Below are 27,984 nucleotides of genomic sequence, written 5' to 3' on the forward strand. Positions count from 1 at the left end.
ACCGCGAGACGTTGGTCGGAACCCGGCGTCGGGCGTCCCTCGGACCACGAGGCGACGGCTCAACTCGGGCAGCTGTGCAGCGAGCGACGTCGTCGAGGGCCCCCCCACTCCCGCGAAGCCCCGAGCCAGGGCGGCTAATCCCGCTGACGGGGCTGCGGACACCAACTGGTGGAGTACGGCGGGTCCGACGCACGTGCGTCCGTCGGCAGATCGGGTTTCAGTGCCGCCCAGGTAGGGCGGGGACCCGACGGACGGCGCTGTGGACCGTGGCGCCGCGTAGCGTCCTGGAGACCCTCCTCGGTTACGGCGGCTGTGTTTCAATCGCGTCAAGGGGGCTCCTTGGCGGTCGCTTCCCCGACGCTTTTTTCACGGCCGCGTTGACAGGAGACCGCGTGACGGCGCGCTTATGTCGAGTCACGCCGGGAATGCGGCGTGATCTGCTGGGGCCAAGAGCGACCTCCAGCCCGATTCACGGCGCCGCTCGAGATCCAAGACGGGGACAAAAGACGACGTGGGCAGGCCTCCGTCGACCGTCTCTCCCCCCTTTCCGCGGCACTGGGGCCGGGCTCTGGTTTCGAGTCGGGGCTCGGAGCCCCGAGCTTTGTGTCCGACGCAGCGACGTCGTCCAAAAGGAAGACCCGGCAAGTCGCGAAGCCCCGCCCCGGAGGAAGCCCCTCGACTGCCTCCTACGCCCGGGGAGCAATCGCGCGCTGGTGCCACGAGTGCAGCGCGTGTATCCGCCTAAGGATTCGGGAGCCCGAGGTTTCAGAATCCTTAGAGGGTTCTGGAAGCCCTGCTCATGGAGTTCTGGGACGACGACGAGGCGTGGAAGTGCTCCCAGTCGGACTTGGCCGACCTGGTCAACGCCGAGCCGGACCCCCTGGCCGGCCTGCTTTGCCACTCGCCCAGGTGAGCGTGCGCTGCGGGTGCGGACCGCGACTTGGATGCGCCAGGAGTGCACCGGATACCCTCCGTTGGTGCGGCCGGCCTTGTTCCAGGGGGATGTTCACTTGGGCACCATAGCATTTTCTTTCATCTGCGTGTTGGAATAGCGGTCTGGTTGCTCGGCCCCCCGCTTTTCTAAGACAGATGTTGGGGAAATATCCTGGTTGGCTTGCTCGCTTGTGAAGGAAATGTTACAAGATACATACGAATCGATAGCATTTTTTTTTAAATCACACTGATGATCTTTACCGCGACATGTGTTCGCAACGCTTTTGGAAGTATTTTTCATCAGCGAATCGCGAACAAAGTCTCGTGCTTCGATCTGCAAAACACAATAGGGATGCGTGGATTTGTGTTGTGAAAGCTACAATAGACCGATCCCTCAAAGCGTTCCACGCATGCGTGACACCGCCATCACTGTAGTTCATAGGAGGCAAGCACCAGTTCACGAGGCAGCTCGCACCGCCTCGTGCTCTGCTCGCGCAGGCCCTCAGCGGGGTTGTCGCGCGTGCAGAAAGACTACATCTCTCACGATGCATGGCAGCAGCGGTGGCGTAATAAAACTGGCTGTGAGATCGGTCTATTGAATTGTGTGTTGTGTAACACCCGATTCCAATCTAGCTTCTGTGAGAAAGAGCGTTGGAGAAGCAGACGAGAGTAATTTCAGTACTGAATAGACCGATCTCACCAACCACTTTGACTACACGATCGCTGCCGCAGTGTATCGAGGGCACTTTAAGCCGGGGTCTCACTGCTCATACATTATACAGAAGATAGTCTGCATACAGATTCGAACGCGAGTCACCGCGAGATACGTGCTTCGAATGCCGCATGGCGATAAGTTTAAGGAGAAAACTTGGCACGCGGCATTCGACCTACGGATATTGCTGTGACTCATGCTTGCAGACTGTCTTTTGTATGATGTATAATCAATGTGACCCCGCCTTTCGCATGTGCAACAACAGTGCGTTGGAGCTCTGCGCGTGTAGAGCACGAGATGGCACGATCCCTCTCGTGCACTGTCTTTATGGCGGCGTCACGCGTGCGGCGAACGCTTAGGGAGATCGGTTTATTAATGCGAAATTGGAAAATGCTAAGGTATCAAGGCCCATTCACACAGGAGCGTTTGCTTACGTTTTCTTACATTACGTTATGAGTCACGACATCCGTGCTTCGTATGTCGCGTGCCGAGCCACTTTTGGAAGTGACTGAAGGCTCGTTCACACAGACCCGTTTTCTTACGTTACGTTACGAAAAGTCACCGGGGAATCTGTGCTTCGTATTAAGCGTGGCTACCAATTCAAGGAGGTAGCCTGGCACCCGGCATTCGAGACAGAAATGTGTCGTTGACGACGAGCTAGGACGGTGAGTTGCCATGGCAACCAAGGACACAAGGTTCGTCGTAACGTAACGTAAGGAATTGAGCTCGGTTCAACCTTTAAGAGCTCGTTCACACTGCCCCGTTTTCTTACGTTACGTTACGAAAAGTCACCGGAAAATCTGTGCTTCGTGTTAAGCGTAGCTACCGATTCAAGGAGATAGCCTGGCACGCGACATTTGACGCGCGAATGTTTCGGTGACTTAGACGTAACGCAAGAAAACTGTGCTGTGTCAAAAGCTGAACCGAGCTCAACTCCTTACGTTGCGTTACGACGAGCCTTGTGTCCTTGGTTGCCACGGTAACTCACCGTCCTGCTCGGCGTCACCGAAACATTCGTGTCTCGAATGTCGCGTGCCAGGCTATCTCCCTGAATTGACAGCCACGCTTAATACGAAGCGCGGATTTTCCGGTGACTTTTCGTAACGCAACGTAACGTAACGTAAGAAAACGGGTCTGTGTGAACCAGCCTTAACACAGCACCGTTTTCTTACGTTACGTCTAAGACACCGAAACATTCGTGTCTCGAATGTCGCCTGCCAGGCTATCTCCTTGGATTGGTAGCCACGCTAAATACGAAGCACAGACTTCCCGGTGGCTTTTCGTAACGTAACGTAAGAAAACGGGGCAGTGTGAACGTGCCTTCACACGTTTCATACGAAGCACGGATGTCCCTGTGACTCGTGACATAAGCATACGTAATCTCCCCTAACATAACGCAACGTAAGCATATGGTGCTGTGTGAATGGGCATTTGAATATGTTGTTTTTACAACATCTGAGTACCTACTGGTTCTTTACGTGTTGTCCCCGGTTTTATTGCTTGCTTATCGACAGCGCAGATCGTGTTTCTACTCCTGTGTTGGCGTTTACGCTTTATCAAGTCACCAGGCGCGAGTTTCCGTGCAATGCAAGCATCATAATTTCTCGTTCATCTACCCGAGAAAGTGAGGGAGAGGGGGAGACTAGAGCGCGGGAGGAGACGTCAGAACGCCGAGCTCTGATTGGAAGGATTAGGGGGTAGAGCTAAAGCTCGCTAGCGGCCTTTGCTTCCACTGCACTCGTCGAACGCGTTAGAACGAGGAACGCCGGGTTCTCCAGTCCGAAGCACTGCAGATGCCAAAGTTTCAGACGTAATTGTTATCTCATTCGAAAGTTATAAGAGATCTTCTCAGATTTTCAGTGGGAAAATGGGACCCTTTTACATCCGTTTTCGGAAACTGGTGCCATTCGGCTCCATGTACTCGAGAGCTCCGTCGGCAGCCATTTTTTATTAAACATTTCATAAAATCATTTATAACTTTGGGATAAGATAACGCTTTTTTTTATGAAACTTTGGTATCCGGTTTGGATCGCTGGCAAATGAGTGTTCGTCTATGCGTATTTTATGTTTGCGGTGAAAAACAACTCCGTATTTTGTTTTTGAGGGTACAGCCTGGTAGTTTTGTTCGCAGGCCCCTCTTGCCGGGCGCGCTTCTAACCATGCTTTGACTGGCACCATGTGCTCCCGATGCCGATATATCACTGCTCCGGTTTGGTGTCTGTGCCAACTGAATGCTTCGCGTATCCATACGTCCAGTGGCGTACCAACTTGTTTCTGAGGGGGTGGGGGGGGGGGGGGGGCAAACCAGACCTCCCCCCCTCCCTGAGGGCCAAGGAGCGGTGCCCTTGGTATCCCTTGGGCGCCGCCGGCCAGTGTTTGCCCTGCCCAGTGGCGGCTGTTTCAGGGGGGGGGGAGGGGGGGGCAAAACACATGCTTGGCCCCTCCCCCCCCCCCCACACACACACTTTAAGAACCGGGGGGGGGGGGGGGCGCAAGCGCTTGCCCTCCCGGTTGTTACGCTCATGGATACGTCCTATGAAGCTTGCACTTCTTGCGAACACATTGAGGGGACGTCAAGGCTCGTTTTAAACTAAATCCAGTTTGCCAGCCGGTTTTTGTTTTCGCTACTTCTTTTTTTGTATTTACTGTTCTTTTTTACCACGACAAATTAATTCTTCGTGTTTACAGGTCATTTTTTATTTGTGTGTATGTCTGTGTTGGTGCGTGGCCAGGGGGGTGGTTGTCACAATTAGGGTTTTACGTCATCCGTTTCTTCCTTCATGGCTGCCGCTAGGCCGCCTAGGTAATTCCTCCGTTGGTTACAGAGGGGGTGAATCCGTAAAGTAGACTTACGAAACAAAACTCTAAGAATTTCCTAGAAAGTGTTCAGCATGGAGATGGAAGCAGATGACGAAGCAACTTTAGCGGCTGCCTATCGCGCTTGTCGCAACAGTGTAATTGTTTGACTAGCTGCTGGTGGTGATGTGTTCCTGCCTTTTTATCTTTTACACGCAGTACTTTTTTGGCAAGTGCGTTGTTCGGGGGAAGATCTTCGAGATGTATGCCACAGTATGTGAAGTACAACTCGATTGGCGACGATTTGTTATTCCAGTGAGCGCGGGCAGACTGGTGCCTCCTGTTAAATCGCTGCTGCGTTCACTAAATCTCAACCTTATTTCTGAACGAAAACAACACTCCAGTTTGCTGCTGCTGCTGCTACGTTGCTACTGTTATCGTAATAATCATTATATAAACAAATTTTAAACTGGCCCAATGACGTATTTTGAACACGTTTGTGCAAAACTTGTTTTTTTTTTTTTTTTTTTTCAGACTAAGCGAGCAAAAACGCATACTACTGACTTATTTAGACAATGTTTCTGGGAAAGCGCGTCACCAAAGTTTGCCAAAGCAATGTGGCGAGGCGTAAATTATATGCTTAACAGTGTCATAGGATTGAAGACATCATATTCCGCAATAAAGCACTGTACACATTTGAGTCTAAATTCATCGAAAATCACAATAAAAACAAACAAAAATAGAAGGTGTAGTTATTTTGTGCTTTTTTTTTTTAATTCTTTACACTGTTTTTAAATATAACTCGCGAAAGCTACACGAATGCAGTCCGCAAAGCTGAACTATACGACCACGTAGGCCCGCCGTTAATCTTTACGTAACATTTAAAGTAATCAATTTAATTACTCAGTCAAAAAGTTTGTTATCAGATTATCTCACTACTAAACTCGAAAAAACGTTGAATGATTACTTGAAATGAAACCCACAATTTTCGTATTGCATTCGCTGTATTCATTTGCACTTGTCACCTTGCTCTTTTTAATTCATTTAGGTAAAAAGGAGGGGCTATCCAGGGTTGGAGCTCCAACCTGTTATTCCAGCGGGAAGAAAGAGGGAAAGAGTTGAAGAAAAAAAAATGAATTTATAACGCGGCAGATATATGGTCAGTGAATGTCCACGCTCATAAATTGCACACACACACACGTGTCACAGTTGATCATGAAAACGCGTCTACGTTGGCGGGCCAATGAGCGTTGTGAGAGTGACGCGTCTCGGCGTTCGACGTTCCAATGTTTGCCAAAGTGTCTCGCTCAGCCACCGTCTCTGTACGCTCAAAAATAGATGCTCGATGTGTCGTTTGCAGTTGCAGGTCCTGCAAAAGGGGGCTCGCAAAAAAAAGGCGAAAATAAAAACTACGTGTGTACTCCACAGCGAACCGTAGCATACGAATTAATAGGGACCTTTAGCAAACCGTTGCCGTGCTCCGCGTACCGCACTACGTGAGCCTTTGAAGCAGGCTTTTAAGCGCGCGCCCCGCGGTCACGGTACCACCCGGACGCGTGCTTAAACGCATGCTTCAAAGGCTCCGGTAGTGCGGTACGCGGAGCACGGCAACGGTTTGCTAAAGGTCCCTATTGTTTCACATTTTCCGAGTAACGTTTTCAAGTTACGTACGAGTAGAGTTGTGTCACCCACTGCAAAGGTAGGTTTGCGGTGTTTCTGGGAATGGCCGCACTTACGTAGTCTCGAGTTTTGTTGCTGATTGCTTGTGTCGATGATGCCACTTTTTGCGTACCGGTCCTGTTTCACTGCATGACCTGACTTTGCAGCTAGTCAATTTCCGCAATTTCTGGAAGCGTGCACTGTAGCTGAAACGGCCTTGGCCAAATGGGCAAACAAACTGCCAACGCTATTGGCCGATATGACGAAAGCAACTTTCTGGCAACTCGAGAAATCTACAGCGGGAGTCACTTTATCCCAATACTTTTCTCTCTCTGTAGTGCCGCCTGGTAACGTTCAAGCGTCAATAGATCGATTGCTAAATTACCCAAGCATCAAGGAGGATGCAGGGAATGGTGTTCCACGCGCCGCACGTGCCGGCATGTGCAACAGTAACTGTTCTAAAGCAAAAGCCCAAAGCAAATGAAATCTTGCACGCGCGTTCATCAACGCTTTATTTTGGTTATTTACTTCGAATCTTTTATGCGGGGAAGGCGTGAGCGTGCGGCGGGCGGAACACCATTCCGTGCATTCTCCTTGATGCTTAGGTAATTTAGCAATAAGCCTATAGGGAGTATTCACTGGTGGCCATTTCTGTGTGCGCGACTGCTGAGCGCGTGCTGATGACGGCGAGCTTCAACAGTTCTTCTGCAACGTGCCTTTTGCACCATCAAGATTGCTGGTCTTAGCAGCCTAATAATGAGAGCTCGTTCAGAGCGTCCACTATGAACATCGCCCACAAATATGGAGTCCAGTGAATACCCTCTATACAGAAAGATGTGTGCAGTGTTGTGGTGGAAACTAGCACGAGAGCGTACACGAAGCGCTTACGCGAATCCTCGAGCAAAGAAAGCTTCTGATGTACAGTTAAACTCGTGCGCTTTCACAGCTGCACCGCTGTTATCAAGGTGTGCACAACTTGCGAGATTGCTATGCACGTATCCCGACCTATTCGCCGGGTCTGGAAGAATTTCCCGAAAGCCCATTTGTCGAGAGACAGTTGTTTAGCGCGAATTTCTACATCGGGTTACTCTGTCGAGGCTGCGCGTTCGTCGAAAATATGTTTGTCGGAAAGACAGTATAAAATAGTGGCAAAACTGTTTCTTTGTGTGGCTATTTCCCGCGCCAGAATTGGTAGAAATTACATTTTGGAAACATTGAATTTATTAAAAAATGGTCACGTACCATAGGTGATTCGCAAGGCGGTAATACTTTATTTAGGTTTTGCAGGTTCTCCTTCCCGTGGGCGAGTGTAGGCCCTCAGTATTAATTCGGTTGTCCAGACCTCAAGATTCGCGACAAGCGTACATAATATACAGCCTGTCAGATTTAATCCGCAGAACTATACAGAGTGTTTTTTTTTTGTTTTCTTTTTAACTGCACCAAATTTTTAAGTAAAGGGGAGAAATTAAATGAATGCTGGTTTCACTGCGTGTTTATATGGCTAAGCGGACATTAGATGCGAATATAACCATTACTATTATCAGACTAATTAACACAAATTCGTTAATTAACTTTTTTGTTACTTTAATTAGGATACACGTTTATTACAAACTTCGAGGACTCTTCCATTTTGTAGAATTCACAGAACCGGCCCTTGTTCTCCGATATTCGTCCCCGAATTTTGCTCTTTTATCCGGCTAATGCAGCAAAGTTCGGCTAAAGTGCCCGCTTTTGCGGGCACTATAGTCGGATTAAGCAGAAACTGTGAAGGCAGATATCTGGGAACACGGGCTGGTTATGCGAATTCCTTAAAATGGAACAGTTTTGGCATACGACCGCCTCAAAGTGTGTAATATAAGCATATATCTTAATTACAATTATTAAAAAGTTCATAAACACATTTTAGTTACTTGATATGATAATAGCGATGATGATATTTACCCGTCTAATGTCGGTCGAGCCATATAAACACGCAGTGAAAACCGCACTCATATAACTTTCCCTCCCTTTATTTAAAAATTTGGTGCACTTAAACAAAAAACACCCCGTATGCTGGTACTATATACAGTCACTAGAAGCGTCCTCTTAAAACAAATAGCGTTGTATACTTATTAAAATTGACTTTTTTTTTTAACATGAAACGTTATTTGACTAATTGCTCGTTGGGCTAGTTGCTCCGGATTTTGTGAAGCCATGACCTGTGACGTCATATTACTTTAGTTTCCCTGCTAAATTTAGCGGGAAAAATTACGTTACATGACCTCGTGTCACGTGACCTGTACACAAATCGTTTCCCTTCTGGATTTAGAGGGAAAATTGAGGTCACGTAATCGCAACGCCAATTCAGCTTCCCCATTAAATTTTGCGGGCAAAATGATGGCACATACTTCATGCCACGTGACCTCTACAAAAATTCAGTTTCCCCGCTAAATTTAGCGCGGAAACTGACGAGGAAAGTCAATTGGGTGGAGGGGAGTGGAGGCACCTGGAGGCATAGCTCGAGAGGAAATGCCTGGCGTTTACTAGCTCTAAACCAAGGACGTCTCACGTTGCAACACAATTGCAAAAGTACTAGTTGATGATGAGCGTTTTGAACCAAGGTTAAAAGCGATAAAAAGACGGACACAGGAGAGAATACAAACACGGGCGCTACTGACAACTGTGTTTGAAAAAACAAAACAATGAGAAGTATATATGCATATATTGATACACCTATTGTCACATGTGTGTTAGCACACCGCAGATGTGCCTGGTGGCCGAGACGCGACATTGTTGCCCGCTGTAGGTAAGACATTTCACCATTGAAGTACGACTGCTAACTTGGGGTTTTTCACAGGCATCACCCAGTGTGATACCCCTGCACGCAGGTACGATGCTCATCCAGATCGAAACGGGGGGAAGTGGGGATTGAACCCAGGATTCCTGGGTTCTGCAGCCCGAGCTTTCGCTCCACGTGCTCCAATTTGCGGTGCACTAACACACCCGGCACAGTGCCGGGTGTGTTAATAGACATTTGTTATGACATGAGCACCTTTTGACGAGCAATCGAGCCACTAATGCGTGCGTGATTGTAACTTTGCTTGTCTCTCCTTTTATTTCCTGCTTTGTACGTGCTTTTTATGTCTTTGACAGTGTACCACTTTCTTTAGGATTAGTGCTGTATGTGGGCACATCATAATAAAGATGATGATGATGATTATCATTGATATGAGGCTGGTTCAGACATCTACGTTTGAGTGTTACCGACTGCATTGCGGCTCCTTACGACGCGGTGTGTGGACTTCGGTTGTCATAGCGACTACCTATAGTAGGCACAATTCTAAGTGGAGAGAGTCAGAACAAAATTGAAAAATAAGGTTCTCTACAACTTGTACCGAACGAAGTATTCAAGGTTTAAACCAATTAATATTTTTTAAATAAATGGTAATTGAAGAAAGGGGAGAAGCGCGACCACCACCCGGAACGAGCCTGCAGTATCCGCGGTGCACTTATTGTTTTACTTTGTAACATACATATATACATACACACATACATTTTTTTGTGTTCTTGTTAACTCTTGCTTCTTGTTTCTTCAACTGTCATCTTTTTTTGTTCTTTTTGTAGGTTATACAACAAAAAGAAGAAATATGACCAGATATTAGACAGTTTTAGTATAGCGTTGCTGGCTCTTACGTACGCAATAGTATAGCGTACGCTAAAAATGACCTGCTCGGACCGAATTTAGTCGTGCGTTACGTTTTCGAGTGAACACCGCGCATGATCTTGGTTAGATTTGCTAGAGCTGCAGAATTCTGCGTGCTTATAGCGCAACCATGCTCCTGGAAAGAAATATTGAAAATGAAAACGTGTCCAATCATTTTATTTCAAATTCAACCAAGCCGCAGCTGCCTCGTCAAGCGCGCTTTTCTGCGGGGTACAGAGGCTATGAGTAAAGGCCGGTTCAGACACTTGCGTTTGAGTGCGTTTGACTGCGTTGCGTCGAGAACCGAAAGCGAGTCACCGGCACATCTGTGCTTCGTGTGAAGCGTGCAATCCAATTCAAAGAATCATCTTAGCACGCGATATAAGTAGCAGGGATGTCCTGGTTTCTCGCTGCCGCAACGCAGTCAAACGCAGTCAAACACCTCTGTCTGAACCAGGGGTGCTATGTTGCGCTTTTTGGACTCCCAGGAGACTAGGGAGAGGGAAGTGACGTCAACGACACAGCAAGCGCAGATTGGGTGTTGATTTCGTTTTCTTCTGTCAACATCCAATCTGCGTTTGCTGTGTCGTTGACGTCACTTCCCTCTTCCTAGTCTCCTGGGAGTCCAAAAAGCGCAACATAGCACCCCAGGCTTACGAGTGCGTAACCAAATTCGATCACAGAGCCTCCGTCAATCTTCCCTTTGAAACGGCACCTTTTATCAATGCTATCGCGGAATGAAATTCGTGACCTACTGATGTCCAGTACATAGCGAGAACTTCGGCGATTTCTTTTAGAGTCGCTCGTCCGTCGGCGATGAACTGTGCGAATAGGCTTAGCGTTGAGCAGATCGCAGCGTTGACGCACATTCCAAGCGGCGAACATTTTCACAGTGCACTCCTTCAGCTGCACGGCGATCTGATTCGACCGCCGTAGGTCCCGGAAAGAATTGCCGAGCTGAACACCACGCAATTTCACGTAACACAGAGCTTCGAAAACACCACGTCGCCTTTGCTGCGCCAGTCGAGGTAACCGCCATCTTGAAACTGGCGCTCTCGTTGAGTCCGAGATCTCTCGAGAACGTCCCGCAGAGCCCGCTAGCCCGCCACGCAAAATCCCCAGCGTTGCGTGCGTACGCAATACGCTAGCTCTTCTATTGCGTTCTGCGCACGCGCACTCCCGACCCGCAATTTTATTGCGTACGCAAGGCTTTAGCGTACGATCCACTAAAACTGTCTATTGGCACTGATACTATAGAATCTGTCTTATGTTGCGTGCCGTAACAGTGCTTTAACATCGTATTAAAAAAAAGAAAACATGAATTTTTTTCACTTGTGTTGCGCCTGAACATTGAAATGTTGAGGGCTTTTACCGAAATGTTCTCTAGCGTTTATCTAGAATATTTACGAAAGGAAGCAAAAAAGGAATACGTGAGACGTTTCGGTGCTCTCGTGTGACTTAGACACAAGGCTCAGGGATATTTTGATGGCAAGGGGTCCGTAGACGTCAGTAAGAAGTTTCGAGCTCAACTAAGTAAAGAGCTGCGCTGTCAACTCTCAGGCCACAGCTGGAGAAAGTTGACCGCAGTCAGTCATACCCACAGCCGCAGCCAGTCATAGTCAGCCATTCACAGAGAGAGTAATGAAGCGGTGTCACCTGAAACTATTCCATGACTCTTTCTGAGTTGTAGCTTTTTTTTTCGGGATACCAGCAGCCGTCCCCGCTATTGCACCGTTTTGCCGTTGAAGGACTGGACCTGCGCAGGCACCCAAGCAAAGGCCAACCTCTGTTGGTGCAGGGTGCAGAAGCTCACACTTTTTTTTATTGTGCGGTACAAAGCGGAGTTGTCTCTACGCTGCCAAGATAGTTCGATGATGGGATGTAACTCTGATATTACAATGTCCTTCCCCAAAGCAGGGACCGCTGTTTATGCGGCTGTCTACCACGGTTGGCAAAGAGGGGGGGGGGGGGGGAGTCGTGACAACACACGGATGGCTGTTCACCGAAACGACACAGGCTTACCATAAACTTTCTCGTGAGTTGCTCATCTTTGGTAGCCATGCAGCAAACTCTTGAGATGGTGGCAATGTACCCATTCGGGTCAGGTGCCACTGGAGCAAAGCATAGCCAGTTGGTGCGCCGTGCGTCTGGCAGGTCAATTGGCTACTCTTTGTTTGTTCCCATTCGATTGCGGTACTCTATTTCACAGTGTTCGCCTTTAGGTGCATATTGTTCTTCCCCTGTCAAATTTTGGTTTGCGTAACTTTAATTTTTCACAACTCCAGGCTATACTAATCGTCCTCCACTTTAGATTTGCTTAAGGTGAATGCCACTAATGAATCATCACTGAATAATTGGTAGGACCTTACATTCGTCGGTTCCATTGAAACATTAAACAAACACACGCTCCGTCAAGCCAAGCATTACTCGATGACCAGAGGTATGTGGGACGCAGTGTTTCCGTCTTTGTTTGGGAAGTGCAGCTACATATAGATGAGATTCATAAATTATATATTAAAGACCAATTCGCTAGCATCTCTGTGAAGATTTGAGCTCGACATGTCGTTGGTAAACAGATTTAAAATTGCCTATACTTGGGGACAATTTTCTGTTACAATGCAGTCAAAGGTACGGAAGCACGTGACTGAACGCCAATTAAAGCTATGCATGCGCAGTCTTCTACTAAATAAAATGTTTATTAAAGCGGGGGTCACACTGCTTATACATCATACAAAAGAGAGTCTGCAAACGAATTCGAACGCCAGTCACCACGAGTTTCCTGCTTTAAATGCCGCATGGCAGTGAGTTAAAGGGGAAACTTGTCACGAGGCATTCGAACCAAAGATATTGCGGTGACTCGTGTTTGCAGACTGTCTTTTGTATCATGTACGAGTAGCGTGACCCTGGATTTAGGGTTAACAAAAAACAGAAACCAACTGTGCGTGTTCGATGAACCGACTCCGAACTTAGGTGAAAACCTTTGTTAATTTTCACGTGCCGTCGGGGTTTGTGCCGCTACCTATTACTGCCTTTCTCTTTGTCGGAGGCGACGTTGGGCCAAAAGGCCACTATCCCCAACCCCCCACCCCCCGTGCCGTCACATGTAGGAAAGGACGAGTGGGGCCACCGGAGTCCTAATTCTGCACCTCCGCATATGAAGAAAAGGCTAATCTAACTGGACAGGACGCGGCGTAACTTTCAACTGAATGATTTGTTTTGATGACACATTTTTAAAAAAAGATAAAGCAGGCACACTTGGCAGAACACAAAGATATGGTGTAGAAAACCCCGCCCGTCAGATGCCATCGTCATTGGTTCTTCAGATAGTAGAATTCCTTATCAGACAAGGACAAAGAGGGTGCGCTTACACAAGAATTGTCGTGGTAGGACTAAATCCGGGAAGGCTTCGTGAATTTCTCTGGCCGTTTTTGTTTTGTAATGGCTTATGACATTGTTATTGTTGTCCTTGTTGTCGTCCCTGTTGTTTTGGCGTATTGCACCATGATGCAAAACCAACTAGCCCAACTAGCCATTCTTAAGGCTAATCTAAGCACCTTCGCTCGTAGCGCCCATTCAGGCGCTACGAGCGAAATTGTTTGGATTAGCCGTTTTTTATGAAAAAACGCTCTGCGTTCCAACGTTAAAGGAGCTGTGCAACGATATTCAATTGGAATGTTTTTCTCTCTACACGAGCTTACTGGCACACCTGGGACTCAAGGATACTCACACACAACGCCATTGGCAAAGAAACTCCTTTGTTGCGGTGTAATTTCAAGGACAAAAGCGATCATTTTCATTAAATCTCTCCTTTGCAAAATTTGATGACGTAACTCGGGGATCGCAGTACACCCAAGTGACGATATTTGAATGCGGTTCATAGATTGGACCCGAGCATTGCGTGGGCACTCGACTTGGGCTCGTGACAATTGCTAGCTCGAGAAGCATTCGGGTTGTGACCCGTGTCCAATCGCTGCAGTGACGACAACAGCCGAGCCATAACAATGTCTGGAACTCAGCGCGTGTCCTGCGCTTTGCCAACCCCAGCGCGTGGCTATGATCAACACTGGCGGCATATAATCGGCTCCAGATCACGTGGCCGCTTGTTCTGGCTGCGAGTTGAGGGGGTGAACGCTGCTCGTTTTTCTTAAATTTTTTTGTGGGACTTCTATTGCGTGGGGTGAAAAACGAACGCGTGTTTCATAGGTCATTAACGTTAGGGATCCGTTTTAAGCAATATTTGTGCACAGTACAAAAATTGTTGCACAGCTCCTTTAAGCTCGACCGGCACACTGGTCAAGGTCATAGAAACAATAGAACGGCGGGCTATATTTTTTATACAACCTAGACGTCAGGCGTCACGTCAATATATATAGTCACCTCGACCTGACTTGTAGTCACAACACTAGGCGACATCACGACGACGCCTTAACGTCAAGGTCGTCATCGACATTGAAAACCTCGTTACATGACATCGAGACTGCATTCTGACGTCATATTACGTTGACAACGACGTCGATATCAAGGTTGACCCTGACGGCGACGTCCACGATGTCATGCGACGTCAAAATGACTGTATCCTTGTCAGTGTGATGTCAAAGACGCTTGGTGTCAGGTCGTCGACGCTGTTGTCGACATGACGCAACTCGACGTCACGACGACGTCCCCACAACTTCACGACGTCGACGTTGACGTCATCGTCGACGACGACTACGTTACACGACGTCAAGACTTCGTCGTGACGGCGCGTCGACGTTGATGTTGGCGAAGGTGACGACGTTACACGCCGTCAAGGCTTCGTCGTGACGTCGTTGTAACGTTGACGTTAACGTGAGGTCATAATAATGTTTGACGTTGCCTGTGGCGTCGACGTCATCGTCGGCACCGACGACCACGTCCGCGACGTCATGACCGCGTTACAACGGTGACGTGATGTGGCGTAACGGCGTCGTCCTCAACGCGACGCGAAGTCACGACCGCGTTACAAAGGCAACTTGATGTTGCGTAACGGCGTCGTCTTCAAAGTGACGTCACGACCGCGTTATAACGGCGACTTGATGTCGCGAAGCAGCGTCGTCCTCGACGCGACGCGATGTCACGACGGCCTTACCACAGCATTTTGGCATTGCGTAATGTCGGAGTCGACGATGACGTCGTGGCGTCGTCGTAACGTCACGTCGTCACGACGTGGTGTCTTGACGTTGCCTCTAACGTCAAAATAAAAAAAATGCAATATGGCCTTGACGTGTGTCGTCGCTCGCTTCGATCACAGCGAAGGTGGCGCTGCGATCGAAGTGGCTTGGTTCCACCTGATCGCTTTCCACATTTTGAGGTGCAACCGAAAGCATGAGTGGAGCCTGTAGCTCGCCCCACTCAGTCGTTTCTAGTTCACTCTAACTGTGGGCCGCGCGCAGAGAGCGGTAACGATGAAGACAGTACCTGAAATTGTGCATAGCATAGCTGAGGTTGAGGTCGGATGTCGTCGAGCCACGAGGGGGCAGACGGTGAACACATCGATCCGGTCATGTTATGACTCCGAAGAGCAGGGGGTTTGATTGCAGCTTGAAGCGCCTAATCTCGGGCTCCAGGAGAGATAAAAGCCAGTCGTGGAACCGATACATAGTCATTCCAGGAGACAATGCACTGAGCGGAGAGCGACGATGAGATAACCGGCGTAACAGCGACGAGACCCTGGTGGATCAGCGACGAGCCTTGTTGTGGGCAGTGCTATGTGGGCTTGCCATACCCCAGTGTGGCGTGGCGCAGCACGCCCCACATGTTGCATTGTGGCAGCACATGACCGTGCCAGGCCAGCATTGCGCTGCACAGATAAACATGGCAGTCGGGGTGACGCCAGGAACCGCGACTGCAGCACGGGTGCATATAAGAGTGTGTACCGGAGACAATGCGCCATTTCTTTCATCCTCAAAATCGAGCGTGCCACCGAACCAAGCTCTTCTATGTGAACAACAGATTTGCATGGTCGGTTTGGTAGCCATGGACGTCCAAACCAAGCCATGTAAGCGAGCGCATGGCTCGGTTTCTCCATGAAAGCCAGCGCAATTTGCACCTCGACTACTAGCAAGATTTTCAAGGTTATGCGCGGAGACGACTCCATGTCCAAAGGAAGGGCCATGAGACGACAGTTGCATTTGGCGAAAGGTGACGGGCTTGTGACAACGAAAAGTTTAGTTCATTCTGAGTCGCAAAGCTCGCCGTTCTTCCTTTTTTAACCACCACACAACAAAAAACAAACAAAAAAACAAAAAAAAAACAAAGAATTTGGTTCTCTGCACAGGTGACAACCTCAGCATATCAATAAAACAATTTTTTTTTTCGCAGAGAAAGATGGTGGCTGGGGCAAGAAGCTGCAACAAGCGCAGCTTGACAAGGCCCCAGCCGTAAGGTGGCAGTTCGCGTACAACACTTATCTAACACAGTGATATAATAACTTCCATGCTTCATTTGATGTACACAGGTGTCTTTCGTTTTGCAATAATCGACACAATACGTTTTTATAAAAAAATTATAGGGTAAATAATAATATAAAGTCATGAAATGAACAATTATGGCAGAAGTTTTTATGATTCAACGTGTTTAATAAAGATGGTATAAAGAATTTGATGGATGCGGTACCATGGTTTGTGCGGGGGTATTGCCACTTTTCACATCGCCGTGTCTCATAGGTGATAGTATCTTAGTTAAGTTCGATATTTGTAAAAGAAGACCTACCTTTATTTGTTTTTATTCTGCTTTATCCGACAATAGGAGCAGGTAATAATGTAGATTCGTTGCTATAACAACCTTATATTGCGTAAAAAGAGCATCTGTGTAGTAAAAGTATGACACAATTGCAACCGGTCTTAGTGTTTTATTTTTCCTTTTTGTAGAATCTTGTTTATATTTTTCCGGATAGATGGTACTCCATAAGTTGGGTGACAATAGAAAAGTATAACTTCACAAGACAATTGAAAAGTATTATATTAACTGACGCGGTGAAAATTGTCTTGTATTAGCACAATGTACCCACAACCCTTCTCGTTTTTTTTTTTTTTTTTATTAATATAGTCGACGTTCCCATTTCATATGTTGTCTGTAAAAATAACACCCAGTATCTTGAAGGACTTTACTACCGCAATGGCATCCCTACTTAAAATAATATTTAGGTTACATTCGCTGGCAATGTCTTTAGCTTGGAATAGCGTGCACTTTGTTTTGTTTGAGCTAACCTGTAATCCATTTATTCATTTCAATAAGTGTAGTTGAGAGAGCATATGATTCGCCGTATTTTCAGTTGCCTTTGAAAGATAATGTAGAGTCATTGGCATAGGCTTAACTGTACAGTCGGGAATACAATATTTTATATCACTTGTAAATATAAGAGATCATAAGGGGCCTAAGACGCTTCCTTGATGTACACATATAGTCACTGTTCTTATGGATGGTACTGAATCATTGATTTGAACAAATTGTCTTCGCTTAGACACGAATGATTTAAATAAACTGAGTGTATGACCCTGTATACCAAGCAAGGCTGTTTATTTTAAAAGAAAATTGTGAATTACTAAGTCAAATGACTTCGAAAAATATACGTATCTCGCTAATGTCAGCCGTTTGTCTTCTATATTATTAATGATTGCTTCTTTTTGGGACAGCAGAGCGGATTCAGTAGATCTTCCTTTCTTAAGGCCGTGCTGGCAGTTCGATAATAAAGAAAAACGCACCAAATAACCCGACAGTTTAATACGGAGAGTTTTCTCAAAGCCTTTAAAAAACTTAGATGGTATTAATATTGATATTGGCCTGCCAAGTTTCCTACCAAGTTATTATCGCCACCCTTAAATATCAAACCGACCACAGCAATTTACATAAGTTGACGAAATTCACCCAAAGCCATCGAAAGATTGAATATGATCGTTAAGGGTGCAGCTAACAAGCCAATAACAAATTTTATTGGTTATTTATTCAGGTTATTTTCATCGTCTGCTTTGGTATTATTTATTATTTTAAATGCTGATATTACTTCATTTCCGTTACAGTTGAAAACGAGCGTGTTGGTTAATAGATACAAAACTTGAAAGTATAAAACAGAGAGGACGAGGACGGGAGCAGGACATCTTCAAATATATAATAAATGAAAGATGTCCTGTTCCCGTCCTCGTCCTCTCTGTTTTATACTTTCAAGTTTTGTACTTCATTTCCATCCGTTGGACTTGGGGAAAAAAAGATTGCATATGTTCATAAATATAGCCACATGGGGTTCTTCGTTCCACTGGGAGTTCTTTTCGCTAGGTTGGCCAAGTAGTCATTGAAACTATTTGCAAGGGACGTACTAGACAACTTTTTTTTACAGTGTTTAATTTTAGTTAACATGGCTTTTTGATCGTAATTCTTCAAGACATGGTTAATATTTTTCCATAATTTATCTGGCTTATTTTTGTTGGATATTAATAAACAATTTTGTATGTTATTCAAGCTTAGTGTTTTTCATCAGTGCGTTAAGTTCTCTTTTCTGTGTGTCTTAAACTTTTAACATATCTTCGCTATTATTAGATTGAACACATTTATGGTACAATTTTTTATGTTAAACGTTTTCAACAGATCATGTGAAACGTAAGATTTTTTGACCTCTTGCGGGCTTGACAACCTTGTAGGGAATGCTTTAAGAATAAATTTCGTAGTATATGTCTTTAGAAATGTATCGTAAGCTGCATCAGCTGAATCATTAGCGTATACTGTGCTCCCATTAGTGGTTTCGATGTAGTTCCTGAATGACTGCAGTCTCTGTGGCGTAATAGTGCGAAGGTGAAAGCTTTCACATTTGTTTTTTCAAGGTTGAGTCTAGGAGTGTGTGTTACTGAAAGGAAGATGGGTAAATTGTCGCTAATATTAGTCAATTACACCTGAAGCTTAAATATCTTCTTGGGCACAATTTCTGACAACGTAATCTAGTAAGGTGAAGACCTGGTCTGTTATTTTTGCAGCTCCCCTATTGAAAATTCCATCAAGATACGTAATTTGGGACACTGACTGCCATTCAGCAGCCTTGGTGGAACGTGATGGACCATCAGACGTCATCTGATGGTCCATCAGATGACGTCTGACTGCCACTGCCAAGGGATTTTCATCAACAAGGGCAGCATTTATATAAGAGTAAAGCTATACGCGCTCATAAATATCGTCAAATGCCTCGAAAAAACAAAATGTTCGAGAGAAAAAAAAAAAAAGCAGGACCACCGCGCATTGAATTCGCGACCACTTGTGTACAAATCGGACACCTTAACCCCTATGCTATGCCACCGCTTTGGAAAATTGATTTGACCATCCGTTTTATACGAAATGCTTCGGCTGCAAATGCAGTTAAGCCTTTAGCATGTTATGCAAAGCACTCGTACATCACTCGCCGTACTTCAGTTCTACTCACCTGCCATGTAGAGTACTTTCGCGTCGTAGAACGATCCTTTTGTTCGCGCGTCTCCGGCCCAGTAGACCTGGTACACCCTGTCGTCTTCAACTACACCGCTAAAGTCCCTTACATCGTCGGTACTCACAACAGGCTGGGTCTTGTCGAGTAGAAATTCTACTAAAACATAAGACATTGTAGAGCCCGGGCAGAATCGAGAGGTTGGAGCAAGCGGGCAAACAAAACGAGTCGAGAGCGATCGTTCATGAAAGCTCGGCGAAGCCTCTATGGGTGAAGCGGGAAGCACTCACTTGATCCAATGACGTTTTAGCGAACGCCCACGTTTCACCGAATGACACTTTAGTGAATAGTCGGACGCCGCGAAGCGGCGTTTTTGGGTGGGCCAAATGGGTTCACATTTTTGTAATGAGCCGCCGCAGACTGTCGCCGGCGAAGCGGTGAAAGCGCAGCGCGGCGGATGGGTTAACGCGCGCCCCCGTTATTCGCTAAAACGTCGATTCGCTCAAATGTCGCTGTTCGCTAAAACGTCATTCGCTCATGTAATATGGACCCAACATCAGCGGTTTTATGGGCTCACGTCCCGAAATTGTTTTCTTGTGCATAGATTATTTTTCGTACTCATAGATTTGACGAAATAGTGATATCCGAACGAACTTTACGTCCTTTAACCGTACGTCTGTCTGCAGGTCAAAGCTTTTTGACGTACAGTCAGAGACAATCGATGTACAATCAGAATCGCCACCAAGACATCTTGATGGCATTTCGCGGCGGCCGACTGCCACCAGGAAACCATCAGAAAGCCGACAAGTGGAGTCTGACTGGAGTTTGACTGTCGGTCAGAATAACTTGTTGGCCAATCAGACATGCTTGACGTACAGTCAGGCACGGTCAGCGGTCCACTAGAAAATATTGACTGCCAAACAGGGTTACATTGATGGATTTTTCCTTCGGGTCCTGTAGTAACACATTCAAAGCCATTTGATTCAACAACAGAAAATAGCCCATTTTGTGTTTGATGTTAATAGGTCGATATTAAAATCCCCTAAAAAAAAGTATAGTTATTATCGCTAACGTAACTAAGCAACCTATCAAGTACAAAAAGCATGCCCCTGACATTTCCAGATGGAGGACAGTATAGTACACAAAAAACCTAGTTACCGAAGAGTATTGGCGGTAATACGAAATACTCATTCAGTTCTGTAAAATTTAAAATAACACAAGTATCGAGAGTCTTATTAACGAACATTAAAACGCCTCCCCCCTTTTCCTGATATTTCGTCGTAAAGCAAATGCTTGTAATTATGCAAAAGAAAGTCATTTTAATCAGAAGTGTACCATGTTTCCGAAAACACGAAAATACTCAAATGACACGCAATGTATCAATTAAGAGGAACTTCAACATCATAAACTTCTGATAGCATAGAGGAGACTTCCGTGTGAAGAAGAAACAATGCAGATCGTCCTTGATTACTTATGCTATTTATTACTTCTTCGGGCTTAGGGCATAGAGATGCTGCGTTTTACTTTTTTTTTTTCAAGTTTTTCTTTCTTTACCAAATTATTTCAAGATCGTCTTCGCATTCATTCTTGAACGTCCGATCACCCTGTGCCTTTCGTACGAACATTTTGCCTTCTCCGTGCCATACAAATTGGTATCTCTTTTTCGCGGCTTTGTTTCCACCTGCCAGAACAGTTTTCTTTTTTTCCTTTTGTTTTTATAGATTTGTACGGTTGCCGTCTCTTCTTTTAGTTGAGCATTCTCCTGTAGCCACATGTTCCTTACGACACGAGAAGCAAATCGCACTAAGATAACCGACGCTTTCTTCGGTTTAAGTGGAAGCCTGTACATTGATTCAATATCTTGCTCAGTCAAATTTGGCAGTCCCAGTTGTTCTGGATGACGCTTTAAACTGATTCATCAGGTTTTCGTTTTCGGTTATCTCTAATTCATGCACCTCGATGTTTTGGCGCCTGCTGCATAGCTGCAGATCGTTAATTTGACGTTTGAGTAGTTTCACTTTAGTGGTTTTGCTTGATTCCATTTATGTGACAAGTTTCTTCAAATCTGTTATTTCTTTTCCTTGCTGTTGAATTTGAGAGAGCAGCTTATCGTAGTTATCCGACATCAGCTGAACTAAACGCTCGATAGCATCGTCTGTCGGTTTTATTTCCATTAATGAGTCCACTTTTGCATGCGGCGTCATTCTGGCAGATAGCGTTTTCTTGATTTCTGCAAGCGTGAATTCATCATATCGTACGTCGCCCAGCCTCAGCTCATGCTCCTCCGACTTGCTTTTAACTTCTTCTTTTCTACACGTTGGGTCTTTCCACGTTTCATCAGCCTCAGCTTTCTTGAAAAAGACTTCAGCGACACCCGAGCATGTTCCCAAATGGTAACTAAAATCGCATACGGCACAACACATAACGGAGTTGTTTTCTGGGAGCGGCTCATTGTACGCGACACATACGTTGGCTGACATGATACCAGGCAGCAACGGTAGCAGCGGCAGTAAACTGTTACTTGAAAATTTTAAAGAAGAAAACAAAATGTGCGCAAGCCTGCAAACGTAAAACCGCTGAATTAGCGCGGGAAGATGTTGCCGTTGCCGCGGCTAACTATATCATGCCGTTGACTTGTCGATAGCTTTTAAAGCGCGAAGTAGTGGTGGCGACCACTGGCGAGTCAGGGGGGGGGGGGGGCAATAACCTTGACGGCTAGACCATTGCAATGGCTGTGACGCTGCGTAATTGTATTTGTCGGTGGCGGCCAGTGGCGACACAACGCTTGGAATGCCACAAACGTAAAACCTCTAAAAAACGCTGAATTAGAGCGGGAAGATGTTGCCTCTGCCCCTTTAACTGCCATACATCAAAGCATACACTGACAGAAATGAGACTTGAGGTCAGTAAATCACTATTTACAACACATGTGCTCTTAAATGTATTCTGCGGTGCCGCAGTTGCTGTTGTACACCAATGAGGCGCGAAAAGTGAGTCAGGACTCCAGGAACTTTCTTGGTCCCCAACCTTGTGTTTGTATTAAAGGCGTTCTATTGTTCAAGATGAATGTCTGTCCCATCGTCCAGCAATGTTTGATCAGTTAGGTTTTTGTGCGAGTAGAGTGCATGGCTTTTTCTGTGTGCCATTAGTGTTCTTTCAGTCTTGTTGCCCCTTTTCTGCCTGTTTTGACATTGTTCATAACGTCGCAATCACCACAATGCAAATTATATACAAGCCCTTTTTTAATTTCCACATGGGCACGGTTTTTGGTTTTAAAAGCATTTACCGAAGTGTAAAACGGCTCAAAAACGGTGCGTAAATCCAAGGGACGTAAGGCTCTTCTAATTTTTTCTAACAAAACCTGGACACATGAAACAGACAGTCTATGTTCTCCATGTCCCTCGCTCATTTTAACTACCCCTCTGAAGGTGCCTTGATGTACCGTCAATAAACAACTTACGATAGTGACCCTAGCCTTCTAACCACATTTGTTGACTCTTGCAAGCGCAGATGTACATTTGACAACACTGACGTCATAAAACGGAGAGATGCACCGTGACAAGCTCAGTTTCTTTAACTGTGGTAAACTTCGTGATGGAATACTCCGAAACACTGGTAATGAGCTACTGCCCTTTCCACAGTTACAGCACTCGAGCAGCCTACTTTGTCGGTCACACCACCCTTTAAATGAGCGGTGCAACGATATTCAATTGGAATGTTTTTCCCTTTACACGAGCTTGCTGGCACTAGTGGGACTCAAGGATACTCGCACGCAACGCCACTGGCCAAGAAACTCCTTTGTTGCGGTGTAATTTCAAGGACAAAAGCGATCATTTTCATTCCATCTCTCCTTTGCAAATTTCGATGACGTGACGTGGGGATCGCAGTACACCCCAATGACGATATTTTAATGTGGTTCATAGATTGGACCCGAGCATTGCGTGGGCACTCGATTCGGGCTCGTGATAATTACTAGCTCGAGAAGCATCCGGGAAGTGGCCCGTGTCCAATCGCTGCAACGACGACAATAGCCGAGCCCTAACAATGTCTGGAACTCAGCGCGTATCCTGTGCTTTGCCAACCCCAGCGCGTGGCTATGATCAACATTGGCGGCATATAATCGGCTCCAGATCACGTGGCCGCTTGTTCTGGCTGCGAGTTGAGGGAGTGAACGCTGCTCGTTTTTCTTTAATTTTTTTTTCTAGGACTTCTATTGCGCGGGGTGAAAAACGAACGCGTGTTTCATAAGTCATTAACGTCAGGGATCCGTTCTAAGTGGTATTTGAGCAAAGTACAAAAATTGTTGCATCGCCCATTTAAGGTCTCTTCAGCAGACAGTTTTTGGTGGTTATCGTGCAGAGCTGCTGTATTGACACGCTTGGCAACTCCCTACAGAAATCTACGGACTCCTTGCCATCAAAGTATCCTCGAGTCTTGTGTCGAAGTCGCGCGAAATCACCGAAACCCCTCATATGAGCCTTCTCGGCTTCCACTCGCAAATGGTCCACATGACTCGTATATCTTTCCATAAAAGCCTTCAACATTCCAATATTCAAGTACAGCGAGGGTGCAAAACTTCCATGCGGAAGTTATGAATGCAATGTTTAATCACTGTTACTGCTCCCGACATACGACCGATTCTATCGTATCGGTGCTAAAGTACCTTCATACGCACAACTGACAACCGCAACATCGATATTTTTTTTTATTGCAAACAACTGAAAATAATTCGTTAGGCTTACCCTAAAGATAACAAGCTTGAGAACTGTGTATTTGTAGGGAAAATATATTTTCATAAAGCTAGATTAGAATCACCCACCCGAATCTACGACGTAATTGGTGAAATGGTGCGCTTTCTGCCTCTTGGGATGACTTCAAATTGGAAGTGTCGTTTACCTTTATCCCAGTTGTGAAGTGAAGCACAATATATATTTCCTTGTTAGCCATAACGAAATTGGGAACGGCACCTTTAGCTCGATGCAGTGAAGACAGGCTGCAGTAAAGCTATAGGGTGGGCTGGTAAAGCCCCTTGATGTATTTCTTTCACCTTCCATTCACTGCAGGGCTAGGTGGCGCTGCTGTCTACTTATGAAAGGAGCCGTTGTTAGAGCGTAAACTAAAAGGGTGACACAGCGTCGACCAATCAGACCGCAACATCACAATATTGCAAACGACATTTAAAACGTGAAATCGAAGCGTTCAATCTCGGCGTCTCGGCTACAGTTTTTTCTGGGCCGGCTTGGTAGAACAGCGGCTCAGCTGAGACTGGCTGATAGAAAACAGTGTAAAGGCTGGAGCGCGCGAGCGTCTCGAGACGCAGATTGAGTCCCGCTCAGCTCGTGCGCTGGCTTTGGCAGTGCTTTCAAGTGCTTTCTTTTCCCCAGTTTCAGCTGAGGCGCTGTTTCTAGCAAGTGGGCCCTGGTTTGGAGGGTACGTTTTTTTTATTCTACCGTTGAATATGAACGTGACGAAAACCTCACATGCGCCAAGCTTTCAGTCACCGAGAGTTATACCTTTTCACTCTAGCGACGCTAAAACGGCTTAAATTAGTCGTGTCGCATATTTAGAGCTCACGACCACCGCTAGGGGCTGTTTCGAGGCCTGTGGTTTGCCCCGAGACGCTCGCCTATTCGAACCAATGTATGGACAAACTCTCCCAATAAACGGCTCTGCTTATCAATAAAGCCCCTCTATCCTGGAAAAAGTGGCGCCATTCATTGCTGTAGAATTGCTCGAGACACCTGCCGCACGCCGTTTCTGGTAAGAACGTGTTGTCTGAAATCTACCTCAGTGCTGCACTGTGCCGCCATGATCTTCCCAAGGACTGCACGTGGCACGTGCCTCGTGCATCGACGCTCCTTGCGCTAGTTTTGAAACATGAAGGGGCTTTACTTATCGGTGACTTCCTGCCCCGCTATAACCCATCACAGTTCTGCATGTTGAATCGCTGAGTCACTTTCGGAAAGCGCTGTCGTCCACTATACATTGGCGAGCTACGTGAGGGGCAATATGTCGCAAAGGTGCCGTGTTAAATGTTATCCGATAAGTTATCCGGCACCGAAAACAACATGTCTGAGCCTCCCTCGACTTCTCCGTCGAGCGCATTCCTCTCAACGCCTTCAGCACAGCCGCCGGGTGCCGCCATATTAAGAGTATTAAGAAAAAGCTAGGAGACTGCCGATGTTTCGTCTTAACTCTTCCGGTCTCTAATATTTGTTTTTCGAAGTTGTGAAAAGAAAAACGTATTTTACAAATGACAGTTAGTTATAATTATTACAGACATGAAGTTTGCAACACCTTTTTACATTTGGAAAAATGCCTTCTCCAATGGCATCACCAAAACAAGATCCGAAGCCGAGCTCAAATTGGGGGAGGAGGACACAAACTTTACCAAACTCTTTCGCGCGCGAAATTTTTTTTCGATTTTTTTTTTTTTTTTGTATTTTGCCACGCGTTTTTGGAACGTCTGAGACGGTAAAAAAAAATAATCTTGGGGTTGTCAGTGGTCCTCCAAGTGGTGACATCTCGGCCATTTTCCCACCAAATCGTTATTCTTTTTTTTTTGTGTGTGTGTTTTTAAGTTATCGCAATCCGGTTGGACTTTGTTCGAGCGCGTAGCCTTGGCTAATGCTTAGACGCCATTTGTCGCATAAGTAACGCACCGAGTGTGCCAGCGCGTCAAGGGCTGGCCCACTCAGTGCAACAAAGGGTGTCTTTATTCTGAGACAAACAGTCATGTAGGCACCCTAATTAATGCCAATATCTGGTCAGACTTTCGTGCGATAAGTCCACAATTGGTCCTATTTGTTTAGTGTCTGCCTAAAGCCGGTGTCGCATTGATCGTACATCATACGAAAGACAATCTTCAAACACGAGTTACCGGAATATCCGTCCTTCGAACGCCGCGTGCTCAAGTTTTCTCCCTGAACTCATTGCCATGCGGCATTCGAAGCAAAGACCTCGCGGTGACTCGCGTTTGGCTCTGTATGCAGACTGTCCTTTGTATGATGTATAATCAGTGTTAATCCGGCTTAAGCAAGCATGGCAGACCATTCACCATTCATGGGCTCCCACAGCTCGATCGTCGCGCATCAACGTGACTCGCACCGTCGAGCTCGAACCGTCTGCGGGCGCATCCACCTTGACGTGACATGATTACTAATGTGGAACACGGGCGAGATGTCCGCGACCGGGAGGAGGGGAGGGAGGGGGCATCTTCTCCGCAGGCCGTGGGTTCGGGTTTACCGCTTTGCTCTTTTAACTCTCGTTGGCTCTGTCGGAACTTCGGGAGGCAACCGCCGCATCGCTGTTGTTCGCGAGTGCTCCTTCAAATTCCCGGTTGCTTTCACCACACAGTGTATCATAACAAGGTGAAGCCACTTCAAAAGGTTGCGACTTGAGACCTGGAGGGCTATGTTCGACAAATGTTTCGCTTCTCTTAAAAGAAACTGAAGTGACGGAAGTAACGATATCGCGTCTGATTGGCTAGAGGCTCAAATGGCGAAAGTGGTAACTTTCGTAATTTGAGCTTCCAGCCAATCAGACGCGATATCGTCACTTCCGCCACTCCCGTTTCTTTTTAGGAGAAACGAAACATTTGTCGAACATAGAGAAGGCGCATCAAAGATCGCTCTAGAGAGACCCATCAGGTGATTATTGGAAATCACTCACTCGTCATCTGGCTAAAACATTGAAACGATCGTACGAAAAGGAAGCGTTGAACCGTGGTGTTTCCGAGCGCTGCTTCAACGTGGCTCCGTGCGCAGGGGGGACACCATCGCGGACGTGTTGCTGTCCCTCAAGCACGCAGTGGTGCATCCAAGCTCCCCACCGGCCGGCGGCAGCCCCTACGGGGCTGCCCCGGCCGAAGCTCCGCCGACGCATGTCTTCCCCACGTCCATGAGTGTGAACCTGTCCATGAACATGACCATGGGCGTGAGCTGCTGGGAGCCCAGCTACACGACGCAGTGGACCGCGTCGGCACCGCCGTACCACCACCCGCCTGCACCTCTGCCCCCACCGCAGGAGGACGTCGTCTACGGGGGCATGGGGCCGAGCTACGGCGAGCCCCCGGTGCAGCAGCCCAACCCCGCGCAGTGCGGCAGCCTCATGGGCGCGGCGGACTCGTCGGGACGCGTCAACCTGTGCGGCATCTGCGGCAAGGCGTACGCGAGGCCCAGCACGCTCAAGACGCACCTGCGCACGCACTCGGGCGAGCGGCCGTACCGCTGCCTCCAGTGCAGCAAGTGCTTCTCGCAGGCGGCCAACCTGACGGCGCACCTCCGCACCCACTCGGGCGAAAAGCCGTTCCGCTGTCCCGTGTGCGAGCGCCGCTTCTCGCAGAGCTCGTCCGTCACCACCCACATGCGGACGCACTCGGGAGAACGGCCCTACCGCTGCTGCCTCTGCAAGAAGGCCTTCTCGGACAGCTCCACACTCACCAAACACCTGCGCACCCATTCTGGGGAGAAGCCCTACCAGTGCCGGCTCTGCCTGCTCCGCTTCTCGCAGTCGGGCAACCTGAACCGGCACCTCCGCGTCCATGCCAACGCTTCCTAGCCGAGGCGCCGCAGCTGCTTTCGGGCCGCCGTCCCCGGGAGTGCACGTCCTGCTGCTCGTGTCTCCTGGACCCCGGGCCGGGATGCGGACTCGAAGACGTCCCGGGACAGTGTCTTTCGGATGATCTGTAGCATTCCAGGCCTGACCGGTATCGAGTGCTGATTCAACGCAGACGCCCCTGAGAACGGTCGTGCGGAGACTTTACACGAAAAACGCCAGCGG

The 27,984-nt window shown here is 47.1% G+C and overlaps 1 protein-coding gene across 1 annotated transcript; it reads left to right on the top strand.

Moving 5' to 3' along the window:
• The first annotated feature begins 799 nt into the window (after positions 1–799).
• Positions 800–27,762, top strand: LOC115312649 (protein glass-like). Its single transcript, XM_029971514.3, has 2 exons — positions 800–909; positions 26,970–27,762. The coding sequence occupies exons 1-2, from the start codon at positions 800–802 to the stop codon at positions 27,760–27,762; spliced, it is 903 nt and encodes a 300-aa protein (XP_029827374.3).
• The last annotated feature ends 222 nt before the right edge of the window (positions 27,763–27,984 follow it).

The sequence above is a fragment of the Ixodes scapularis genome, unplaced genomic scaffold (assembly GCF_016920785.2).
Source record: "Ixodes scapularis isolate PalLabHiFi unplaced genomic scaffold, ASM1692078v2 PGA_scaffold10__122_contigs__length_95168666, whole genome shotgun sequence".
NCBI classification, from domain to species: domain Eukaryota; kingdom Metazoa; phylum Arthropoda; class Arachnida; order Ixodida; family Ixodidae; genus Ixodes; species Ixodes scapularis.